The sequence below is a fragment of the Cyanistes caeruleus genome, chromosome 2 (genome assembly GCF_971803275.1).
Source record: "Cyanistes caeruleus chromosome 2, bCyaCae1.hap1.1, whole genome shotgun sequence".
Taxonomy (NCBI): domain Eukaryota; kingdom Metazoa; phylum Chordata; class Aves; order Passeriformes; family Paridae; genus Cyanistes; species Cyanistes caeruleus.
The window spans coordinates 119,204,185-119,218,828 of record NC_141702.1 but is presented as its reverse complement, the minus strand read 5'-3'; the positions used below and the strand labels follow the sequence as shown (position 1 = coordinate 119,218,828).

Here is a 14,644-nt window from a genome sequence, read left to right as displayed (position 1 = left end):
CATGCAAAAATAAATGTGGGCTTTTTTTGTATAAAAGCTAGACAGATAAAGTGAAAGACTTGTATGGCACCAGCAAAGTGGCTTAGGTAGTCATGACAACCATGTCAGTGCTTATAAAACTTCCCTTCTTCTTAATCTTTTTTGCAGTTTAGATAGCACACATGCGAGCTGTAAAAACCAGTATCTGATCTGCAGCAATAAAATGAAAAGTAAAATGTTCACAGCAGCCACCACAGCGAGGCTGAGACACCGGCAGTTGTTGGGTGTCATTCACAGCGGCTCTGTCCAGTTCCCAGAGAGACTCCAGGCCTAAGAGAGACCAAGAGCCTTATCCCAGATTTTGGGGGTGAGCAGGGAAGGACAGGAGGGAGAGGGTTAACACTGCTTTTAAGGGCAGAAGATCAGACACTAAACACACACAAAGCACATTATAAATGTATTCAAATCCCCACATACTTACAATTTCCTTCATCATCTGCTGCCAGGAGGGCTCTGCTGCTCAGCCCCAGCTCAAGGGACTGTGGCTTCCCACAAACCATTCTTCCTTGAGCAGGAATCAACATCCATCCTTTGCTTTCATTCTTCTCTGCTCATTAATTTCTCACCCGATTTTCAATGTGGAAGTTGAAAAATCCCTCCCAGCCTTATCATTCACGGGTGGGAACCAAAGCACACCAGAAATAAACAGCCCTCTTCATCCCAGACAGAAGTAAATGGATTTACTTCCAGCAAAAAGGGAGAGACTGCGGTCAGAAAGGCAAATACCCCCTCTCTAATCAAGTGATAAAATCAAGAAGATGGCAATGCTTTATATACCTAAATCTGCCAAGAATCAAGTGTAGTTTCAAAGGGAAAAAGGTTGGCATCTGGACTCTAGCAACTGAACTCACTTTCATGTACTATTATTGTTAAGAAGTATAATTTACTGAGGTAAAAAAGAAACAAACCTTCCTTTTATAATAAAATAACTACGGTCAGCACGCTCACTTCTTTCTTCTGTCTCTCAGATGTGAGGAATAATTCTCTACCATCTGCAAGAATTCCCCAAGTTCATTTGATACTGAACTTACAAGGTCTCCATCAGCAGTCTCAGGGAAATAGCTCCATCTTCTGGGAGGCAGCCCTTCAGTGGCCGCGGAGGGAGCGGTTCCAGCGGCTCATCCCATCCCTTCCCGGGGTTTATCAGTGCCGTTATCGGCTCAGGAATCATTCTCTGGGCTGCTTTGCAGTGGCAGAACTGTTAAAGTTAAGCAGAGGGGCTGAGTAAATAGAGACTAAGCAGCCAATCCATGGCAATAAAAGCATCCCACAAAACCATCGGGCACAGCAAAGGCACTCCTGAGTATCCCAAATCCACGACACAAACATCCGTAGGATAATCCCTGGCACCAACAAGTTTCATAGTTCCCCACACAGAAACTAGTGATTATCACATACAAAACATGTGCTGAGATAGCACAGCAAAAGCCTGACAGGAATCTTCTCCAGCAGGTAAAGACTGGATGTTAGCAACCTGTTCTACAAAATGGGAAAAACTGATTTCAGGATTTGGGATACTGCATTGAGCAGTGTACAAATGGCAGTTTGGGATGGAAGCTTTGCATTTCTTCCCAACTCAAAAGCCTCACGTGGTGAATTGAATTCTCTTGTCCCGTTAATCACAAGTACTGTGCTCCACAAAGGCTGGCAATGAGTTTCCCAGTGAAGCTCGTTAGGCAGGAATCAGTGACTTAAAATTGTGCTGTTTCATCAGCTGGGATTCTGCTTTAAGCATATAAAGTCTGACTGAAGCCAAATAACCAAATACCTGCATCGCCTTCCTAGGAACATTAATACCAATTGTTGAGAACTTTCTGTTAATTATACACAAAATCATTATTTTAGTCTTAGACTTCCAGTCACTTTTATGCAGCTTTTGACAGCACTGGCATAGCCACCTTCATCTTTAGGTTCCTGTCTACTTTGCTCATTAACTGCAGAGAGAAGGACTTAAATTACCTCCAAGGGTAACTGATCTTATTACATGATTCCAACTTTTCTCCCCCCCTGGAAAATAATGAGCCTGAAACTAATCCAATCAAAGCTCCCTGGCTGATCCCAGGGAGCTGTGCATGGTGTTCCTGGATTGACCTGGAGGGAATAGGCTCTTACCAAGCAATGAATCAGGACAAATAATCATTCTTAGAAGATGTTCACGATAAAAACCTGTCTGCACCATCACCTGGTACCATTTACAGGTGAGAGTTCTCCAAGGTCACCAATCAAAGTGCATTTACCATTCCTTCTGGGGTGGGTTTTTTTTTGGTTAGTTGATTATTTTGACTTTTTTTTTTTGTGTAGAGTATTCTTGGTGGGGAGATATGTTTTGGGGTTTTTTGGTGTTGATTTTTTTCATAATACTGACTTAAACTTTGGTATGTAGTTTCAGTTTAAATACATTGAAAATACATTGACTGGTGAAAAAGAAATCACCCCATATTTCTTATACAGCAAAGAACCCATCTGAAGATGTTCTCTTGTTTTTCTGATTGTGGAATGTCTGAGACCAGAACAGAATGGTACCAGATTGGTTTGATCACAGGTGAGGTCTCATGATTTTTGTTTCTCTAGGTGAATTGAACTAACTGTGTTGATATTCTAAATCACACAGAACATTTTCTCTCAGTTGGGCCCAGAAGACAAATATCAAGTCCCTTCTCAAAGCAAGGGGACAAGAGAGCAGCTTCACTCCACAAAGGATTTCCAGTTTCTATAAAATGCTTTCACCCCTTTTTTTGTTCCTCTCCTTGTCTGCCCCTCCAGCACATAGATTCAGAGATTTATTTTAGATGTTTTCTCTCCCATTACTCCTTGAAACTTCACTTTCAACTTTTACTGAATTTAGTGCAATACATCTAAAACTTTTCTGGCAGCTCTTACACCTGCAGATTTCAGAAGGATTCTGCCTTTCTCGAAGAGCTCTGCAACTCTTTTACTACAGCAAGCCCCTGTCCAGGAAGTCTAACAGAGCCTCATTCATTGAATCACAAGGTTTTTGCCCAAGGAGCTCCCTGCAGCCCTGTCTGAGCCCCTGGGTCCTTCAGAGGGGTGCTGGGAGCCCATTCCTGCAGGAAACACCGAGCCACATCTGTCTGGGCTCCACAAGGAGCTGCCTGGTGCTTGTCACAGCTGTGCTTCACCCAGCGTCCTGCCTGGCCACCATCCTCCTCTGCCATTCGGTACCAGCCCAAGTGCTGGGGAACACAGAAGCCCTGAGTGTCTCTAAACTCTCTCTGCAAAGTCAGGGAGAGGTCAGAACTGCCATCCAAAAATAACTTTGTGCTGAGCTTTAATCAATGAACTTCACAAGATTTGCTGATCCAGACTGTAAAATACAATTTTAGCTCCGTGTCTGTGGTGCAGCTTCCTGTGACACGGATCAACAGGGAAACCCCCACTGCAGCTCCAGCAGAAGGTCCATAAATAGCCAAGCCCACTAACAAGTATTTTATTAGTGCTCCATAGCAACACAGAGGTGGTTTTGCTGCTCCTACAAGTCACAGTGCTGCACGAGGAGGCAACAGTTTGCTTTCTCTGTCTGTCATCCATGAGGGCAAAGAAGACAAGGGAGCCAAAAGAAGAGAATCCCCATCACTACTGGAGCAGCTGCTTTCCTGCCCTGAGGCTCCACTGCAGCATTCTGGTACCTTTTTACCACACTGCCTCTTGGACAAAGCACTCCAGGATGCTACAGTCATTTTAACAGCCTGTGCAATGCTTGGGAGGGTGTGGCTAAACAGTGACCAGAGACAGGCTTTAAAATGACAAATCTCCCTACTCCTAGGGAAGGAAGGCACAACTCTTTCTCTCTCTCCAAGGCAAAGACTTCAATCAGCTTTTTGTCCCTCCTGGTTCATGGGATCCATCCTTGGTCAGGGACAGCGTCACCTCCAGCCATCATTCTGGAGGTGCCATTCATCTGGCTGTGCCAGGCCTGACTGCAAGTTTTCCCTTTTCCAGGGACGTCCCAAGGGAAATTCCCACCTGCCCTGTGCCTGCTGAACAGAGAATTGCTCAGGAGCCTCTCAGCAAGCTTTGCTCCCTGTTTTCTAGGCAGCGTAAATGACTTGGAGCACACCAAAGCCCTCAGCAGCCAGGGCACTGATGCCAGCAGGGAGGAAATGCCCACACGTTCAGCACCAACACTTCAGGAGGAAATAGCTGAGGAGAGCTGAGCCAACACCCTGCTGAAGAGTTCCACACGTGTTTCTTCCCCCTCAGCTCCTGCATCTCCTGTACTCAGCAGATGTTAAGGTCAGGTGATCAATTATGAAAAATAAAAATTCAAATATTTACATTATAATTCTAAGTGCTGTGAGGGCCTCAGCACCTAACTGTAAAATAAAAATGAATCCTAAATGAAAAAAGGCAGCCCAGTGCTGTTCCTGCCATGTCAGACCCACCAAGTGCCGGGGCTTTGCCATGGGAAGCATGTCCTGGAATACCTCAGCAGAAATATCCCATTGACACTAACAAAGGCAGCACCCCACTGGCTCCAAGGCAGAGCTGACATATGGTAGATTTTGCCTCATCTGTGAGTCATTTTACTGCCTGTTTGTGCCTAGCTGTTCTTTTTTATTTTTTTTTTTTTATTTTTTTTTTTCAGCAGGACTTCAGAAGAGCAGTAATTAATTTTAAAATAACCATGGATCCTTCTCAAGTTTTCCAGACTAAAAATGAAGTTTGTTTGCTGGAGTCAACTGCAACTAGGCAAATCTTACCACCTTGTTTTCCCAACCTCTAGAAAGGGTTTTCCTCAGAGGATGAAAAATTTAATCAACTGAAAGGTCCCATGTAGGTTTTAATTCCTTTTATTCTCCTCTCAGGAAGATTTGCCTTACCAAAACCTGAAGTGCACAAAATGCAAGGATTTGAAATAGAAGCCTGAAAGCTGCAGCAGCAAATCCCAGAATATCCACACCTGTACATGTTCCAAACCATGACTATTTTATTGACACCTTTACATCAGCAGCCAGGGCAGACTGGGGACCAACAGTAATGTCTTGTTCCCTTTTTTCTCTACCCCATCTCCCCATCAAGATAGATGAGTTTAAAATGAGGGCTTTAAACTTCAAAACACAGGATCTTTATCCTCAGACACAGAACAACCACTCAAAAATGAGAAGCTATCACTTCAAGTTATCACAAGGCTATTTATAATCACTTGAGGATATTAGCAGGTTGGCATGACTGACTCCTGCACGCAGCCTCCTTCCACACTCATTTAAATGATCTCATTTTGACAGAATTTCAACCAACTCTGCCCCAAACAGAGCTTTTCCACAGCAATTTTTTAAATTCTGAAACACCTGGACATAACTAGAGAAACTTCTAGCTGTTTGTCAGGAGAGCTCTTCTTGAGACGGCAGAGTCTTCCTTGCTATGTCTTTGAGATAAACCACTGAGTAAGAATTCCAACAAGATACAAAGTGCAGGGCATTAGAAAGAGGCAGAGCAAAGGGTTCACAGCAAGTGACAGCTTTGGGGTTATTGAAGTTATTAAGGTTAAATACCCACTGATTTTTGCAGCTAAGAAAGTAGCTATTGTGTTTCTGGGAAAAATGCTCTCAGTGGCTCTAAGTGATGCACTGGAAGTAAAAGTTAATCATGCACAGTTGAATAATTTCTTTAAAGGAGAGGGATGGCCACGGTCTGACCCTCACATAGCCCAGCTTCTTTGTGCTCCTCTAAGGGAATGAAGAGCAGAAATTCTGGCAGCTCCTGAGGGCAGTGGGGAGATAAAATCATTCCCAGTCTGGAAGCAGCTTCCAGGAGAACCTACCTGGCACATATCCCCTTGTTATCTTTAGCATTTTCTGTCCTGCCTTTCCATTTTTGAACCTACAAAATGTTTAAGTAAAGCTTGGGGCAGTTTGCTGCCAAGCTCCAGGTGTTTATTTGCAAATATATTTCGGGCACTTCCCATTAAGTGTTGCTGGGGACTGACCAATAATAGATACAAAACCCTTCCTAAAAGTCAGTGGCCAAAGGACCTGGGATCGCTGGCCCCGCAATAATGATGGGAAAAGGGAAGAACACTGCAGTATGGTCACGTTCCCTTGCTTAATATTCCTACCCTGGTCTGGTTTACAATAAGGGACTTGCAAATATGGGTTGTTCCACTGCCACTTTGATTATGTGAGAAGTAAATAGCCTGTAAAAGGTATTATCTCCACCCCCATTCTGGCTGGACACACACAGACCATGGAGAAGTATTCTGAGCCTTCTGGAAGGGACATTGTTGCCATCCTATTTAACATTATAGAGGAGAACAGACTTTTTAAAGATAACACAATTTGAGGGCCATTCACCTCTCTCTGTAACCTTTATCTGTACATACATTTCTCCATGGAAATACAAATAAAAATCTCTGTGTCAAACTGCTCAGTGTCAAAAGACCAATGAGTCATGTACCATCAACTATAGAGACTCCCAGGAGCTTTGTGCAACTGGAGCAGCAGCATGCGAACAACAAAGCAGAAAAAATACCCAGAATGTGCTTTTCCTCCTCAACCAGTTGATTTTTATTATTAAATGGCCACAGTGCAGCTCTCACCTCTTTTTTGTGCTCCTTCCTTGTGAGTGTCCTGACACTGGAGTCAGGCTGCCAGGCCTCATATTTTGAGACTCCTTGATTACCAGAAGTTTTGATAGATATGTGAACCACAGCAAACAGAGAAATAAATGAATGTGGATCACAATGGAAACAGGCAATTAAGATTCATTTCTACTTTTCAAAAGCAATTTCATTTTTTCTTTAAAAAAAACAACAACAAAAAAGGGCAGAAAGTGTGCTGGATTTCCACACGCCCCAGTTTGTCATGTACCAAACTGCTGGGGGCAGTTCTTTGTGTCACAAACATGTCTTAACTTGGGAAACTTGGAGACTTTTGTTTATTGACAAAAATGATTGTGTTATGTGATCAATAATACAGATCCTGTGGGCACAAACCCAGAAACTCAGCAACAACTGACTGGCTGGATTTGAAGGAAAAAGGAACCTTTTTTTTTTGTCATGTGTACTTTTAATAAATAACACAACCAGATTCACATGAAGTTGCTTAGTGCCATGATTTAGGTTAAATCTTATGAAATAAGAAGATAAAAGCTCTCCAGTGTGCTCACATTGTTGACCTAAAAACCACAAAGTGCCAAACACGAGCTCCACGATAACAACACACCAGGAATGCAGGTGACATCCAAAATTCAAAGTCAAATGCTAATTTGTCACTAAGTAAATCATGATTACATATTATTAAGCCAATTTGCAAACCAAGTTTAAAGGTGCATAATTAACAGGATGTTTGTTCTACATTGGTGGGGAAGAAGGTATTTTTAGCTCTCCTGTGTATCACCTACAGCACATCAGAGGTGCACTCCAAACCATCGCCTCTGCAGTTATCCTGCACCTTCCTGAACTGGGAATTTGGTGTCCATCCTGTCCCAGTGATACTAAACACACACAACTCCTCTGTGCTAACCACAGACCTCATATCTGTATTTGGAGGCCCACGCCTAGCACCCTTTTAGCTTTCCCTTTTTAGGAAAAGCTGCTTTGGGTGTCCCTCTGATGTTGCCCTGATGGAAAGGCCATTCACTGATGAAGAAACAGCAGCAGTCACCTGGTCCTACACCCTCCTCTCAAAAAATACTCCCAACCCCTTTATAGGCAGGCCCTGTGTCTGAAAAAGAGAGGACCCTTAAAAATGGGATGTAGCAGTTCCTGCTCTGCAAACACTCGGGGTAAATCCAGATTAATTTAATTGACTTCAGTGAAATCCTTGCAAAACACTACAGACACAAGTGAAAAGCCTGAGGATGGATGGGACAGGAATACACTGCAATGCTGGATGGAAAAAGTAATCCAGCAATATGAGTGGTTTTGTGGGTTTTTTTAAAACCCTGATATGGAAAAGTACTTCAGAGAATGAACTCTCTAAAAGCTTCAAGTATGTGATTATGCCTCATGAAAACCAGTGCAACTAAGGCTATACCTTATGAGAGCTGTGCTTTAAAGCACAAGAGTAAAGTTTTTCCCCTAGAATTGGCTTTAATCCTTCTTACTTTTTTTCCCTATTACAATTTCCCAGCTGTTGTTATTTATCCCCTCCCTTCCAGGGCTTGCCTTACACATTCTCAGGAGCACTTCTTTATACCAGCACACACAGGACATTTATTTTTCCAGAAATTCTTATGTCTATAAGTTTTTTACTGTGAGGAAAGCCAGAAATACCCTGAAAGCTCCTATACCTGCTCCAGAGGTGACTTTTTAATCTCCTCCTTCCACACCAATGACTACCAAATACACGTGTGGGCTGCAAGTGCTCAGCCAGGCTCACCAGGAGGGTGAGATGAGCTGAAGGTGATGAAGAAAGCTTTGTGTGACTGCAAAGACCACAGGACTGCACTTGCCAAGGCCATGCTGAATTTGCCATGGACAAACCCATGCTCTGAAAAGGTTTCTGAAAACAGGAATGATTTGTTATTTACACAAGTCCATTGATACAACCCTCAGTTATATATGTATCCTCTGCATTTTTTACATAATTACAATTCCTCACAGACACACAGGTTTGATTTCAACAACAGATTTTTGTCATCTCAGCCCAGTTACACAACCTTCTCTCTGTGCAAGCACAGTTCCACGTGCGAGTTTCCTCCAATTCTGTATAGCTTTAAAAGCAAACTTTGTGACTAATAATTAAAAGCACGGTTCCCAAGGCTGATGTCTGCCCTCTTCACAAACTAAACACTACAGCCCCTCTCCTTTTTCATTCCTGTGAGGTCCATTAACAAGTTTCCCTATGTTCCATTCTCTTTGGGATAAACAAGAGTTGAAAACACAAGGAAACCACATTTACCATATATATATATATATAAAAAAAATATAAATATATATAAATATATAGATATATACACACACACTTTCCAAGAAGTTTTCACTACTACTGCTGTTTTAAGTCCAAAATATAGAATACCACCAAGAATCAAAATCATGAATTCTTCCCATTTAAATCCAGTAAACTGTCATAGATCAAAGGAGCCAAATCAAAACAGACCAGCTGAGCTACTGAGCAAGACACCAAGCCACTGAGCCACGTGGAACTGAAGAAAACAGGGAGCGTGTTCTCCTGCTATCCAAAAACCCAATGGTCCTCCGTGCTCCCATCCAGACCTCCTGGAAAGAGCAGCTCTGCCCTGGAGAAGGATGCTGCAGGCCTGGTGGGAAGATCACACCAATGCAGTTCTAACTTGCTGGCTGGTCAAAAAAGTGACAGCCAGTGTGACTTTGCACCTTCTAGACCATTTTCCCATCTCCCGAAAGGAATATACCAGGAGTATCACCTGAACAAGTCCAGATTATTTCCTGTAGCTGTCCTTCCAGGGCTGCTGAGGCTCTGCTGGCTCCTGTGGCCACAGGCTGGCACAGAGCAGAGCCACCCTGACATCTGGGAAAGTGTCACGACTGTTATTATTCCAGAGATTGGACTGTGGTTGATGCTACACGAGTCCCACGCTTCACCTGCTGGTAACTTGCTCCCCTGACACACCCACATGGTTTTCACCTTCTTCAGTTTATTCCTTACCATCTGCTAGTCAGATGTTCCAACTAAATCAAATTTTACTGCTCCAGTTCTCTTCGAAGTTCGCTCCTTTGCCCTTTTGTAGCTCCTCCGATCAGTTTTAGAGCATTTACTTTGCATGCAAGCACCCAGCCTGTAACTCTGAGCATTTGCTCTGATTTAAGCAAACACCACAGCCAAGGCAGAGCCTCTCTGAGGAGCAGGGGATGCCCAGGCAGTGCTCACACAGGCCACTGATCAAGTGTCACTCACAGACTTCCAAACTGCTGACAAACAACTGGCATCTCCCCTCACTTGCTACTGAGCAAAGAAACACTCCTGTGCACCATCCTCTCTCCTTCAGACTGACTTCAGCAGCACCAGGATAAACCAAGTTTCCCTTTGGGAGAGACCTCTCAACTGCTGCAGGCTCTGGACACGCACTCAGCCGTGTCAGACATGTCCCTTGCTGGTGGGTGTGACCATGGTTCCTTTCATTTGATGGATTTTTTGCTCTGGTAAATCTCACTTTTGCCACAAGTACATCTCAAAGAGCAGAACTGGCTCTTGCCTATAAGGACAACCTCTGAAGTACTATGTGGTTCATTTTCCAGATGCAAAGCACCAGGTTTTGGGGCTGACTGCAAATAAGCAACATGAGATTGTTTTCTAAAAACAGGGCCCAAATCCTGCTTTCACATAGCCTGCTGCCACCTTTGTGCCATGAGGAGGTTCCTGAATCAGACCACCGCACATAAAGGTCAGATTTAATAGAGCAGCCCTTGAAAACCATCCACTGAGGATCTTAACATTCAACATTTTTGCACTTCAGATGCAGCATGAACTGAAAGCAACTGAAACATCAGCAACTGTCACAACTCCTCTGCCAAATCTGTAGGTTTCTCATGCAATTCATTCATTCTCATGTACTCATTCCCATGCCATCAGCAAAGTGAACCTGCAGCCCCTCCAGAATATTTACGTTTTGCATCTTTGCTTATTACATTCTCTTCAGGTGATTCAAAACAGCACTTTGCAAAGTGCCAGTTCCTGCTATCACCCAAAGCCATTCTGCAAACCAATGTGGGCCACCAAGTGCCCAACAAGGCTTTACCTGAATGACACCAGCTCTCAGTGCTCCCCTCTCAAACCCAGCCGTGAGCTGCTGGCTCGGCACGGGCAGGACGGTGCAGCCCCAGCTCCAGCCTCGGAGAGCTTTGGGAATAAACCAGGAAAGCAAACTGAACCAAGGCTGTCAGCCCCACTGGAAACAGGCCCACAGACGTTTCTGAAGCAAGAACATCTTGCTGTTTCCTGAAGAGCCCTTGATGTATTTTCCCCAAAAGTCTCTTTTATCACCAGTTGCTGCTTCATTTCCTGCTTGCTGTCCTGAACAGCCTTTTATTACTGTAATTCAATAGTAAGAGACTAAAACCAAGCAGGTAAATCAAAGGCTTATGACATTCATTATAGTGATCTTTCCCTCATACCCTCACGTATAATAAAAACCTCTGCAAAGTTTGAAAAAAAAATAAAAAATCCACTCTGCAGTTGTTTAATTTCCTTTTCTTTAATACTTGTGATATGTCTTAGAAAAAAGCCACTTTTAAATACCAAAGTATCCTCAGGGTTTCAAGCAAATGGCTGGCTTATGGGGAACTTGGATTTTGGGCTTCAGATCAGCGTGCTGGATGCAGGCAGGAATGGCAGAACGGTGCCAGAGACAGAGCAGGATGCCAGACTTGGCTGAACTGGATACAGCAACTCAGAGATGCAGCCCGTACAATTTTCAGCTGCTTCTTTGATCAAAGAGTTCTTGCAGCACAGCTTTTAATCCCATCAAATCTACATAAAGGTGAGAGTTGGTACCTCAGAAAGCAGCTTGTTACATGCTGGCACCCAGCCTGGCCTTTGGTATTTTTGAGAGACTGGAGACTGTATATTAAAAAGGTTCAAATTTCAGTAAAACTGATTGAAAGGAACACTGCTCACCAATATTTTTCAGACTCTGAAAGCCTGGTACCAGGCTGGTGTAGCACAGACTTATTCCTATACTGAGTGACCTTTTCCAGGGCTGTAAATCTGCTGTTTTTACAGAAATTAAGCAGTTTCTAGTGCACGTGGCAAAAGCAGACAGGTCTTCAATGCCAAACTAATTACAACCAACCTCCTTTATGACATCCAGTTATTGTGACATCTCCATGTAATGCCAATTGGGTTAAACCCATTCACCTGAAATTTCCCATGCGTGCCTCTATTTTGACTGAAAATAGTTAAATCAGATTTGATATTTGGCAAATTAATTGTTTAACAGCACTTGGAAACATGTTGAGTTTTCAATTTTAGTGCTATTATAAAAGCTCATTGCACCACCTTATATGAGCCTCTCTAAGAGCACTTCATGTGGTAGAGATGAATTCATGTAATTAAGATTAAGCACCTTTGGACAGTTGGATTTGTTGCCATGAAAACCTGAATTTGACTCAACCAGTGCTTATTAACTAATGTTAATAATACTAACAATGTTAACTAATGTTCCTAATGTAAGGGCTGCAATGAGGGTGGCAACATCCACCCTTCTTGTAACTCTACAAATGCAAAGTCAATGTCCATGGAAATAATTGTGTGAATACAGAGAAAAAGAGGGGATGCTTAGGAATGGAAATGTGGCTGAACCACAGGAATTAGAGGATATAATTCAATAATTCAATATTTAATAGCGTTCCCAGATCTCTCTCCTGCCGTTGTCCAGTCTGGAACCTGGTCCTTCTGCAAGGGTATAATTAACTATTCTTCCCTCCTTTGTGTTAATCTGACCAGCTGGTTATGGATTTCCTGAGCTGATTCCCTGTGGATGGGGATTGTGAAAGGCTTTGGGAATACACAACCACAACTGCTTTTACTTTTATTCTCTATTCAGATTATTATTACTGTATTAAGAGGCATTCACCTTCTCATTTACAAACTGCTGCCTTATGAGCAGAAATTTACAGCACCACTCATTGGTTTGCATGAGCCAAGGTGGATCTCGAGAGGAAATGAGAAATTCTGAGGGACATCTGGAAAAGCGAGGATGCCTCATGGAATTTTGGTCTGTCAGCAAGGCAGATCTGGGTGACAGGTACCAGCAGCTCTGCTGAAACATTTAATTAGTGGCTGCAATGCAGCCAATTACTCACTATTAATTTAAAGGCTGTTTGACTCTGGTATTAACTTGACGGCCTTGACTGATTTCCAGGAGTGTTTGCTGGATACGTGTGCAACGTGAAAATGATCCAAGCAAACCCAACCTCCTGAATCCAGAGAGGCCCAGGGGTTTCTCTGAGCATCCCTCCAGGTTTGTATCCAATTCCAGGGGTAAAACAGATTCTATGGGAATTTCAGGCTGTGCTGACTCAAGCGGTTCCCTGTTTGGGTGGAAGGGAGGGAAAATGGTCTGAAGGTTTAACAAGAATTTCAGGTGAAGTTCAGTCAATTTATTTAATCTTAAATTACTCAAACTCAAAGATCCATAAAATTCACTCTTAAAACTTAATCTAATATTTTCACTGCTGTACAGGGAGTAATTACCAGAACACATTCATTTGAAGTTAATTGATCATCTAGACCATATCCTACTGCATGTTAATTACCCTGCCTATCTTGAATATAGTAAAAAAAAAGAGAAATTAGAAAGGATTTGTTTCTTCATGTTAATGCCACACATCCTGCTCTGCCAGGGAATGGGCACTCATTACAGAATATTGAGGGTGCCATTTATCTGCTTGAGCATGATGCAGGTGGGATGCACAACAAATTTGCTGCATTAATGAAGCTTTAGGTCTTTAATGTTGGCATAAAGACATTAAATTGTCATTATAGCAAAATGTTTTACACAGACCCCTTGAAAACAGACTTGTCACGTGTCAGGAAACATCTCTGCCCATAAAAAGACTGAATAAAAATCAGATTTTCAAAAATAACTGCTTTCCAAAGTCAGTTGAGGATCTGACTCCTATTTTTGGTATTTGTTGTTTAAGACTTCATAAATACTCAAGGATACAAAGGGAACTTTCCCATCCCAGGAAAGACAACTTCTCACCCACAAAGTCCCCTTGCATTTAGCACACTCAATGTTCATTGAAAGCCTGCTCTAAAATCCTCCAAAATTAATAACCACTTATGATAATGGCAGATCTGAAATTAGACTGGGCTGTGTGATCCAAATATGTTATTTGTAACCAGCTCAGGAATAACTCTGCAGTGCCAGCATCCACAAGGACCTTCTTTCTTGAAGGGAATTTTTAAATGCTTCTGTTTTTCAACAAGTTTGGTTTTTTTGCCATACAAAATGAAGTCAATGACCTTTAATATGAAGAGATGAAGTTTTGGAAGAGAAAGCCTTTGCCATTTTGTTGTTGTTTTTTTCTCCCCCTACCCTGCACGATGGAAACATTTTCCCCTTGCCTTTTTTTGTCTCCTTTCCCTTTAAATAGAGCCACCCTTCCCATTTAAAAGAACCTACATTTTCTGTTGCAGAAAACTTCACAAAAACCCTGTATCGGAGACAGTCTCAGCAACTCAGAACAGCCTCCACAAGCCAAAAGTTATGTCTATTTATACCAATGCAGAACCCAGGAGGAAATTTTATTTTCTCCTCTGTTATTAAATCAGATAATCCAAAAGGACTTTGCTCCAGACTTTTGCACTCCATTGGCTGCATGGGACATCTGGAAATTAAACTGGAAGTTATCTCCCACAACATCTGAGCTGTGCAGAAGTCAAGACAGGAGGATATGGGTTTGCTGTTATTTTACCTAAAGCTGATTCACAGATAAATCAGAACCTCAGCTGTGGGTTAACGTGCCAAATGCAAATTTCAGATCCTCCTATGACCCGCTTTGCTTTGCTGAAATCTTTCTTCCAATGTTAATTTTATTTGGCCAATGTGCAGGCAGAATCAAAGTCTGAGCAAACATATCATAATCTATATATTGTCTAAGTAGCAGCAAATACCAGAAGTTTCTTCTGTGCATAACTTTACTCGCTCCTAAATCTTTCTG

The 14,644-nt window shown here is 42.6% G+C and overlaps 1 protein-coding gene and 1 long non-coding RNA gene across 2 annotated transcripts in view; one reads left to right on the top strand and one right to left on the bottom strand.

Annotated features, from left to right (window-relative positions):
* Positions 1 to 14,644, bottom strand: part of LOC111926411 (uncharacterized) — a 63,298-nt gene that overhangs the window by 26,057 nt on the left and 22,597 nt on the right. Inside the window, exon 4 of the mRNA XM_086875088.1 lies at positions 1,071 to 1,237. Coding sequence (XP_086731214.1) covers positions 1,071 to 1,237 — 167 coding nt within the window. The remainder of the gene's footprint in view (positions 1 to 1,070; positions 1,238 to 14,644) is intronic.
* On the top strand, positions 2,491 to 6,419 carry LOC147655174 (uncharacterized). Its single transcript, XR_015282472.1, has 3 exons — positions 2,491 to 2,581; positions 4,000 to 4,293; positions 4,646 to 6,419. It is a non-coding gene; the product is annotated as an uncharacterized LOC147655174 (long non-coding RNA).